Genomic DNA, 11,178 nt, shown 5'->3' on the forward strand with positions numbered 1-11,178 from the left:
AAAATACCAGTCTAACTGGATTAAGGCGTAAGAGTTTGGCCGAAAAAAATTTCCTGTAGTTAATTAAACAATAAAATGATGGATAAGTGCATGGAAATTCTTTCGGAATTCCATGCTCACTTAACCAAGTTCAAATGTAATTGGAAATTCAACATCAAACAGATCAGCTACATCATAGGCGCGGCTTTTGATGCGGGATGTTTAAATATTTCGTTATAATTAAAATATACATTGAAAGGTTGCAAATGGAAATGAAAATAGATGGCAATTTAAGTGCTCTCCAACGCACTAGTCGGTTTCGTTCAGACGTAAAAATAGAAAGTTTACAATTTACCCCAAATATATTGTAAAATGGAATTCAATCGGTTCGAATAATGTGTCGTCAGGTTCTTCTGATCGTCAAGTATCAGAGCAGCAATTTTGAGACTCAACGCGTTCAAAATCGTTTACCGCTCTAAGTGTTAGCTCGAGTAGTTCCAATTCACACTACTTCATCATCTGTGTTGAATATCAGCCTTTTCCTTTCAACTGATACCGATCTAATCAATCTTATCAGATTGTATTGTATTCTTATCACTGTATACAGGAATCAAACAAGATCCGTCTTCACGTGGACTCCTTGGGTCAAGCAAGAAGTACACAATCGTCTTTGTTTACGTAATTCCTTACGCAAACAGTAGATTCAAACGAACGTATAATTATACCTTCGTTTCCGTACACGGTAACTGTATCGACAGTAACAATCGCACTCAATCAACAACAATCGGTGGTATCAAATGTTTACTAACGTCCTAATTTCAAGCAATCAATCGATCAATGACAAGTTCTTGTTGCATACGGTAATCTTACAGTAAGAATATGTGATAATTAAGCTACACATTGTTTTTACTGTTCTTAACACTCCCGCCCCGATGGACGAGGTCCATCACCTTGTATTAGCCGGTTCCAAGAGATATAATCTCGCTGCTGGCCGGGTAAAGGTTCCCTTCGCGGTTTTGACTTCGACTGTTCTGGATAGTCCATCGCTTCCTGGAAGTACCGATGTTATTCTTCCTATGGACCAGTTTTCTCTCTTCGTATTATCTTCTTTAACGAGCACGATGTCGCCTTCCTTTGGCTCTTGTCGCTTCGTCATCCACTTCGAGCGACTGACAAAGGTCGTAACATACTCATTTCTCCATCTTTTCCAGAAATGGAGTATAATTTGTTGCCGTTTCCTCCATTTTCGGTTTAATGGCAACTCATCTTCTTCGACCGTCGGTGTGGACATCATGGGCAAATCGACAAATGATCTTCCTATCAGAAAGTGAAAGGGCGTCAATGCATCCGCGTCCTTCACGTCATCACCAACGAACGTCAATGGTCTTGCATTTATCTTTGCCTCTATTTCGCATAAAACGGTGGTTAATTCTTCTTCATCTAGTGTCGTTTTCCCAAGAATTTTCTTAAGCGTATTCTTCACTGATCTGACTAACCTTTCCCAATAACCGCCATTCCAAGGCGCTCTTTCCGTGATGAATTTCCATTCTATGCGGTGTCTAATCATCGTTCGTTGGACTTTATCTAAGGATGGTTTTGAAAATAAATTCTTTAGTAGACGATCCGCCATCTTGAATGTCGAAAAATTGTCGGATTGTATTATTCTTGGATATCCTCGTCGTGCACCGAATCGGTTCAAAGCTTGTATGAATCGTTGCGCTGATAAATCAGATAACAATTCTAAATGTATGGAACGAGTAAACCATACAAGTGAATAGACAGATGTACACTTTTGTGCACCCATCTTCTCTGTCTACGTGTAATGGTCCAATAAAGTCTAATCCGGTGTTTTCAAACGGGAATGTTTCAGACGTTCGCATTTTCGGTAGATCAGCCATTTTTTGTTCAAACGGTCTCGTTTCTTGTTTTTCACAAATCACACAGTTTCTCAGTACTCTTTTCACTGCCGCTCTTCCGTTTAGGATCCAGAAATTCTGTCGTAGCTCGTCAGGGTCTGACTATTTCCAGCATGTAAGGTGTTACTGTGCGCTCGGTCGATGATCAGATTTACTACGTGGTGTTTCTTTGGTAGTATTATCGGGTACTTCATTTCGTAATCAAGATCTGAGAGTCGTAATCGTCCACCGACTCTTAAGAGACCGTCTTCATCTAAAAATGGGTCTAATGTCTTCAATCGATTTTCCTTCGGTAAAGGTCTTCCTTTTTGAAGTATCTGAATTTCGTCATGAAATTCATTCCTTTGAACTATTTTCAACCAGTATTTCTCAGCGGTAATCATTTCCTCGCTCGTCAATTCTCTGAGCTTTCTTCTTTCAGGTAAGGTCTTACAGTTCGATACGAATCGGTTACAGTAGGCCGTCAATCGTAGCATCTTTTCAAAATTTCCAAATTTCTCAAATTCAAAGATAGGTGGGATGGTGACGTTGACATTCAGCATAATTACGGTCGGTCTTCGTTCTTCTTCAATAATGTTCTGAATCTCTTTCGTCACCGTTCGCTGAAGGCGTTCCTTCGGCCATTGGCTCTCATCGTCTAACCATTTTGGTCCGTTCCACCAAAGATGGTTATCCTTCAGTTTTCTTAACGTTGTTCCTCTGGTGATGACATCTGCTGGGTTATCCTTCGTTGGGCAATATCTCCAATCTTCTGGTTTGACGAGTTCGTGGATTGATTCCACACGGTTCTTTACAAATGGTTTCCAGGTTCGTGCTACGTTTCGAATCCAGCATAAAGTGATTTGACTGTCACTCCAGCAACAAACTCTATCGATATTCAAATCAATCACTTGCTTGACATGCGAAATTAATTTCGCAGTCACAAGAGCTGCGACTAGCTCTAAGCGTGGCAGCGTCACGCTTTTTAGGGGGGTGACCTTGGATTTGGCGACAATCAATTTTATCACTCCCTTTCCTTCAATATCAATCATCCTTATATACACTGCACCACCATAAGCTTTCTCTGATGCATCACTAAACCCATGCAATTCTAATCGGATAATGTTCTTCATGGGAATTTCTATCAAGCAACGTGGTATTCGCACGTTCTCGATCTTCTTCCATTCAGTTATCCATCTCGTCCAAGTGGTTTTGAGGTCGTCGGGGAGTGGGTCCTCCCAATGTAGTCCTCGCTGCCACAATTCTTGAATTAGGGTTTTCGCTCTTATGATAAATGGTGTTAGATATCCAAGAGGATCGTATATTCTGGAGGCGGTACTCAACACCTCTCTTTTGGTATATTCTTTCTTCTCATCTATTTCCATCGATATGTTATAACTCAACTCGTCATTCTTACAATTCCATGACATTCCGAGTGTTGTCACTTGTTTGTGCTCTTCAATCTTTTCAGATGGTAACTCATTCATGATCGTCGGGATATTACTAGACCATTTAGTTAGATCGAAACCGCCAATCTCCATCAGTTTTCTCAGTTCTTTTATTCGACGGATTGCATCTTCTTCTTTCTCACAAGACAGAACGATGTCATCCACGTACATGTTCCTTTTAACGTTCTCAGCCGCTTCCTCATATTCAGCTTGATTCAACTCTGCATGGTGGTGTAATACCGCCATTGCCAAAAATGGTGCGCAGTTTAAACCAAACGTCACACGATTAAACCGGAAAATTTGTGGTTTTTTACCGTCTTTCATGTTTCGCCACAAAAATCTGCTCACGTCTTTGTCTTCTGGGTCCAACCGTATCTGCAGAAACATCTTTGAAATGTCCGCTTTGACTCCTATTTTGAACCGTCGGAATCGGATCAAAATGTCCAAAATCTGGTTCTGCAAAGGAGGCCCGGGTTCTAAGAAGTCGTTCAACGAGGTTCCCTGATATTTAGCTGACGCATCGAACACAATTCTACACCTTGTTGTCGTCTTATCGTCTCGATAAACTGCATGATGGGGTAGGTACCAGGTCTTCCCCGGTATTCCATCACTTTCATCGGTCTCTTCGATCCATCCTCGATCCATATAATTCTTGATCACTTCATCATATTCCTTCGCTCGTTCGTTGTTGTTGCTTAGCCTTTTCTCCAACTGCTGTAATCTTCGTTCTGCTAGTTCGTAATTATTCGGTACTTGAACTTCTGGTGACTTCCATGGTAATTTGACCACATATCGTTCTCCATCAAATCTGACTTCATTCTTAAATCGTTCTAAGACGTCGTTTACTTCGAATTCGTTTCGAAGTTCAGTCCCCAATGCTTCTAGTTCCCAAAACTTCTTGATGATGTTACATTCGCATTTACACTCTTCATTCACTTTACAGTGTAAGAGATGTGTTCGATTCTGGGGGATATTCTTTCCACAAACGACCCAACCAAATATCGTTTTCACCGCTGTCGGTTTCGATGTGTCCACCCTTTTGATTTCATTCAAGACGATGTCATAATAGTGATCGATTCCGATCAGCAGGTCAATTTCCACTTCTCCTCTTGGAAATAGATCCGCCAATTTTAAGCCTTTCAGATGTTCATGTTCTTCCATCGGGGGATTCGGAGGAACTTTACCACAAAGGTGTGAGACACACAACGAGTTGATAACGCAAAAATTATCATTATCGACTCCTTTCAAGCGTAGTTCTACCCGCATTAATTTGCGGTGTTCATTCCGCTGGTTGAAGCCGGAAATCGTGATATGTTCTTTCGGGCCGTTGAGTCCCAGACTCTCCACTACTTCCCTTTTCACAAATGAGCGTTGCGCTCCAGAATCCAAAATGCAATTAACAGTTCTTTTAATTTCATTCTCTGCACAGATCACTGCTCATGCAATCTGTAAACTTCCGTTCGAATAGCTTGAGCTTCCATCCTTCTTGTCCACATTCATTTTCAAACGCACTTTCGTTATATTCTCTTCCGGTTTGTCATCGATCTTCTTATCTCCAGCGTCTTTCCTATTCAGCAGATCATGAATAGAGGTTTCGCCCGTAGCTGTTTTCCGACCGACGCCGCACTCTATCTTGCGATGTCCTTTCTTCAAACAACTATGGCACAATCCTAACCGTTTAGCGATTCTCCAACGTTCGTCGACATCACTCGCCAAGAACTGTGTGCAGACAGAAATATCATGGAATTTCTGGCACAGTAGACATCTACTTCTTTCTTGGGTACGGATCTGTAACGCTGCTGTCGTATACTTACCGGGTCTTCCTTTAGATCGATTTTCGTGGAGGGTTGTTGGGCACTTCTCCACACTGGTAAATTTGGTTCCTTTTGTAAAAGTCACCTTCTCCTCTATGTCGATCTGTTTGCGAACGAACTCTAAGAAACTCTCCAAATTCGCTGGTGTGCTGGTATCTGATTCGATAAATTCTTCCCATTTCTTATTCAATTCTGATGGCATAGCCCTTTGAGTTAACGCTAAGAAGATCTCGGCTGTTGTCAGTTGACCGTTGATAGGATCTTTGCCCATCGCTCTCAACGCTCTGAAGTGCAGCATTAACTTGTCATATAATTTTCGTAATCCCGTTGGAGACGGTTCGGTCATCTTCTTTATTTCCGCTAATTGGATGATGTGATGCTGGATAATCAAATCCGCTCTATCGAATCGTTCTCATAACGTCTTCACTGCTTCGGGATAGTTGGTCGCAGTTATTGAGAATCCACTTATCACATCCAAAGCTGGTCCCTTCAAATTCGACCGTAGACAGATAAATTTTTCGATGTCATTTAAATCAGTTCGAGAATGGACGCTGGCTTGGAATTGGTCCCAAAATGCACCGAACTGCATTATGTCACCATCAAAGGGTGTTAACTGCCACTTCGGAATTCTCAAATTGCAAGGCTCTTTTCCTTCTTCGAATGCTGCTTTCCGTTCAGCAGATTCTGTCTTAGATGATTTCATGATCTTCTCTTTATAGACGTGGAAAGTAGCTCGAGTATCTACTACAGCGTAGTGGAATGCGTTCCATTCATGAACCTTCGTGGCTAAGTCATCTTCGTTTAGAAGTTCTTCATATGACCATTGTAGGTCTTCAGCGAGGGAATATATTCTATCCATTTCTGCCACCATAGCTTCAATTTTTTCAATCTCGACATTCTCAGCACAACGGTGCTGGATTTCCGTTATCATATCATTCACGCGTCTTTTCATGCAATCCAACTTCTTTGTAAGTTCTTCAAACTTCTTGGTCGCTTCTCCCTTCACTCTGGGCAATCGTAAACTGTTCAGTTACCGGTTCAAAATCTTCCAACTGATCGTCTTGGAGCACTCGGTCTGGCTCCCGGCTCGTTGCACCAAAATGTAAAATGGAATTCAATCGGTTCGAATAATCTGTCGTCAGGTTCTTCTGATCGTCAAGTATCAGAGCGGCAATTTTGAGACTCAACACGTTCAAAATCGTTCACCGCTCTAAGTGTTAGATCGAGTAGTTCCAATCCACACTACTTCAACGTCTGTGTTGAATATCAGTCTTTTCCTTTCAACTGATACCGATCTAATCAATCTTATCAGATTCTTGTGGTTCCTGTTTTCCCACACAGTATCCACACTGTATACAGGAATCAAACAAGATCCGTCTTCACGTGGACTCCTTGGGTCAAGCAAGAAGTACACAATCGTCTTTGTTTACGTAATTCCTTACGCAAACAGTAGATTCAAACGAACGTATAATTATACCTTCGTTTCCGTACACGGTAACTGTATCGACAGTAACAATCGCACTCAATCAACAACAATCGGTGGTATCAAATGTTTACTTACGTCCTAATTTCAAGCAATCAATCGATCAATTAATGACAAGTTCTTGTTGCATACGGTAATCTTACAGTAAGAATATGTGATAATTAAGCTACACATTGTTTTCACTGTTCTTAACATATATAAAACTAAATTTGTTCTTTGATTTGTAAATAATATTGCAGACTGTTGAAGACTCCCTCAGTTTGAGCCTGAAGATCCCAATCTGCTACCGTAACCGGTGTTGGTGGTGGTGACGTAATCTGCGAGTAATCGGCGAGTGTGAACGCGAGCGAAGACGTGACCTTGTGTTTGTGTGTGTGTGTGTTGTGCGATTCTTCCCGAATAAATCTTAGTTTCCGTGTGTTGTTGTTCCCGAACTTAATTAACGCTGATAAGCCTGAGAGAGGGCCAGTGACCCGTTAGTGAAATTCAACTGTTCCGAACACAGTTGGATTGAACAATACACAGACTTTTCATTTAAATAAAATATACGAAGGAAAACAATAACACTGACAAAAGAGGTAAAACCTTTCTGAAGTTAAAAGTAAAATTCTTTGATTGCTATCAGGAAAGATTTTCAGAGAACAGTCAGCTTGAAATTAGAAAAGTATTTAAATCGGCCAACGCAATTACATTCTTGAATTGGCGTCTACGTTATTTCTTCCTTTCGATCTTGACTTTAATTCTTAACGCAACAGTAACCGTTACACAGTGTCTTCGAAGGCTCATGTTTTCGCTCCATTTAATTCTTATGTCTTATAAGTAGTTGCTTTTGTAGCGGACTTTGACCTACGCGTTAGAACTGTAATTGTCCAGACGACGAAGAGGAAGAAGAATAATGAAGCTACCGTAAACAAATGGATACTTGTAGGTCGGGAAAGGGTTACGGTAGTACGGTTGTTGGCTCTAGAGAAGCGATAGTGGTTGTTTGTTCTTAACATTTACGGTGGCGGTCTTTGTTCGTATTTGTTAATAAATGTTGTACTCTTGATCTGTATGTGGATGCGAGAATGTTATGGGAAAAGCACGAACTGGAGGAACGGTGGCAGCGTCGTCGCCTAGCGATGACGATGATAGCAGCCCGGTTGGGGCGACGAACGATCCCCTCCCTGAGAGAGCGGCTCGTTACATTGGGGCCTGTCCTGGGAGCCGTACAAGTTTTTACAAGCGGCGCCTGCTTTTGCATTCGACTGGAGATGGACCCTACGGATTGTCTGAAGAAGCTGGAAGACTTCTTCTGCCCTAGCGGTGTACCGACATCGAACTATGGCCTCGTCATGCGGTACTTGTTGAGTGGTCCTGTACGCTGCGTGCTCTACCTGGTCGGACAAGCACGGGAGAACTCCTTTGAGGAGCTGAAGAGGGAGCTGTTGAACAAATACGGCCCAGAAAAGTCATCTGTGGAGCTAATCGAACGCATCCACGCTCTGCGTCAACGTGAAAGCCAAATCATCAAACAGTGCGCGGAAGAGGAGTTGGGACGCAGGGCAGGGGTGTCGGAGCGCGACTTGGTGGCGCTTTTCGCCGGTGGGGTAGCGTCGAGGGAAGTACATCGTGCCATTCGGCTGCAGGAATCGCCTATGCCTCGCCGAATCACACAAACTTGCCAAAAAAGTGAGCAAGGCGGTGAAGCACTTTCAGGAGCGACAACAACCGCACACTGGCGTTATGAAACAAGAGAAGGATGATGTCACGCAGCATTTGGAGGCTCTGTGGCTCTGAGAGTTGAAGAACTGAGCTAGGCAAGAACAGCAATTGCAGCGAACGGCCCTACGAACCGTTGGGCGAGTTGGATGCATCAGTTGCGGCTGCCTGAACCATCACAGACGTGACTGCCCCCAGCTACTCGTCCGAAAACGAACGGCGGAGAGAAGAACGATGGCGACCATCAACCCGCCGACCGGTAGCGTGGTCGCCGTCACAGGTATGATACAGAGCTTGAACATTTTGTTGTTGGACGACAGTGATGCGATGGTCTCAGTAATCCCCAAGCGGGTGTGGGATAAGGCTACGTCAGGCCGGAAGTTACACGGAGCTGCGAGACCAATGCAACTGGGCGATGGCGACCTACGGCTGGGGATATAGTCCATCTACACCTAGGGAGATGGAAGGTTCCATTACACTAGAATAACATTTCTTACTCAATAATTGTTGCATTAATTGCTTTTATAAAAGGTTTTCTACATTTTAAATTACTTGAAAACAATTAACTTCAAACAAAATTCGCTTTAATTTTCACAAATATACTTTAATGTAAAGTGTAATGTAACGCCCTGCAATCATAGCGCACTCTCTTTCCGTATTTGTCTTTCAAGGTTCCACAGTCTTTGACAATGATCTATGATAAGGACCACCAGCGTGCCCCAGCTCTGTTTCACAACAAGAAAAACGGCGCGGATGACGGTCAGAGTCATACGACCAATTGCTATTGCCATTCGATTAGTCAGTGGATGCTGAATGCTGTCTGAATGGGAAACATGACTGGATGCAGCATTTGGCCCGCCTGCTGTAAACATCCAGCACTTGATCCGTCCCGTTACGTTGCAGCTCTGTCGCTGAACGACCGTTTTCACTTGTATCCTCAACGAGCATATTATTTGTTGGTGAGTGTGATTCCGTGTGTGCGTCAGTTTGTAACACTGTCCTGCTCGTGGGTTGCTCATTTTATTCTACACTTTTTAAGGTTGGTATTCCTTACGTTCAGTTCTATGGTGCATTTATTGTACAATGCCCAAGACGCCATCTACGACAACAGAGGCAGCAAAAAATGAAGAAATCTGACTTAAGTAAAAGCCCGGCACATTCATTTTTCTCACGAAAACAACCGATCACCACGGTAAATTATTAAATTCATTTTTAACAGTATTAATTTTTTTCAGTTTCTAATAAAGATGATTTTTAAACATATTTTTCAATTCCAAAAAGTATATTGAAAAGTAGTTTTTTATTTTTGAAAAAAATCCATTAGCATGACATCAAGTTATTGACCAGATATGGTTGTTCAATTGTAACTGACGACGCCGATGTATCTTTTGGTGTTGTTGTTTTTCAATCAGCTTAATATTTTTTCATTTCTAATATTTCTTATTCAAGTGCATATGCTCGTCGTTTTCAACCTCTCAAATCATCTAGTTCAAATCGTGCCGTTTTCAACGCAAATCAGTTTCGTGAAATTATACTTTTTATGAATTTTGTTTTTTTCTCTTTTATAGTTACAAAATGTTGCCGACGGAAGAAATACAGCATCTCGAACTGGATGATGCCTTCAGATGCAACTGGGGAATTTGGTTTTCCATATTCCGGTTGTTGCGCATAGAGGATATCATGCGCCTGTCGTACGCATCGAGCGAGATTAATGCGATGGCGCAGAGCTACTTTAAGTATGAACATTTTGAAACGATCCGTTCAGAATGGGCTTCATTTGGCCCAATAATTTATTATTATTTGATTAATAACAATATGGCATAGTGAGTGATTTACTTAAGTTGACGTGCAACAGTGATTGTCAAATTTTGAAATATTGTACGATGGTATTTTTTTTGAACGTTGAAATTTATTTTTTTTCTTTACCCTGTAAATGATATACATTTCTATGAGCATCACTGATTATGATAATGATTGCAATTTTTTCATGCGTGCACAGTGATCAAACTTAATCACTCTCATTACTAAACTGTAGTGATTTTCTGATCAGTGATGATCTGATTAAACGAATATTCCATTCGAAGTGTCATCGAGCAGACGTGAACATACGACCTAGAGGAATAATATGCCATAGGGCGGAATGGAATAGAAACCGAAACTGATTCGCCGGAACCCATCAGCGGTTAAATTTTTCATTTATAGCAAAGTCAGTATTTTTGTTTAACCGACTAACGTTTTATTCAGTTAAAAAAACTGTACAAACAACAGCGAATACAAACGCAAGGAATATACAAAATGCAACACTGAGTTAGAGAAACATGCCAACAACACTTTCTAAAAATATCCTTCCTTACTGTAGATTCTTGAAAATCAGGCGTTTCAAATCCGTAACAATATTATAGTTGCATCTTTCGAATGGATCGCATAGGATGGTCCACACCGGTCCCACTAGTCACTTATTGGTCGTTGACCGCGCTATTTTATCAGGCTGGCAAGTCGTTGTCTTATTGGTTTTCCTTGTGTAATTGCTCATTGATTCAAATCTTTCTCTTGTGATTAGCTGTAATTTTTTTCATTTCATTGGTTCAAATATTTCATTTAGGATTACGTAACTTTAATAGTAGTGACGTAATAATAATGGAAATATTTATTATTCCAAAATTTTATTTTGTTTGAAGATTCGTCATTCACTGAAAATTTGTTTATTTGAATATACTATTTGTGGGGAAGTTAATACTTTTTTCTGATCACGGTCCCGAAATATTTTAACATTATCACTATTATATGTACAAAGTGACGTTATACATATGCTAAAAATCAATTCGAAGATCATCGAAAAAGAGTTAAATCAATTTTTA

The 11,178-nt window shown here is 41.2% G+C and overlaps 3 protein-coding genes across 3 annotated transcripts; 2 read left to right on the forward strand and 1 right to left on the reverse strand.

Moving 5' to 3' along the window:
* Positions 1-925: 925 nt before the first annotated feature.
* On the reverse strand, positions 926-6,088 carry Tsp_11300 (Pao retrotransposon peptidase superfamily). Its single transcript, XM_003369963.1, has 4 exons — positions 5,556-6,088; positions 4,777-5,420; positions 1,999-4,743; positions 926-1,698 (listed from the first exon to the last, which is right to left on the reverse strand). The coding sequence occupies exons 1-4, from the start codon at positions 6,086-6,088 to the stop codon at positions 926-928; spliced, it is 4,695 nt and encodes a 1,564-aa protein (XP_003370011.1).
* A 1,598-nt stretch (positions 6,089-7,686) lies between these two features.
* Positions 7,687-8,364, forward strand: Tsp_11301 (hypothetical protein). Its single transcript, XM_003369964.1, has one exon. The coding sequence runs from the start codon at positions 7,687-7,689 to the stop codon at positions 8,362-8,364; it is 678 nt and encodes a 225-aa protein (XP_003370012.1).
* Positions 8,365-9,153: 789 nt separating this feature from the next.
* Tsp_11302a (hypothetical protein) lies at positions 9,154-10,143 on the forward strand (the record flags this gene model as incomplete). The annotated part of the gene is made up of 3 exons (XM_003369965.1): positions 9,154-9,279; positions 9,381-9,512; positions 9,920-10,143. Coding segments are annotated over exons 1-3 (482 nt in total), but the record flags the coding sequence as incomplete, so codon positions are not given.
* Between the last annotated feature and the right edge of the window lie 1,035 nt (positions 10,144-11,178).

This window comes from Trichinella spiralis (genome assembly GCF_000181795.1).
Source record: "Trichinella spiralis strain ISS 195 chromosome Unknown Scfld1356, whole genome shotgun sequence".
NCBI lineage: Eukaryota > Metazoa > Nematoda > Enoplea > Trichinellida > Trichinellidae > Trichinella > Trichinella spiralis.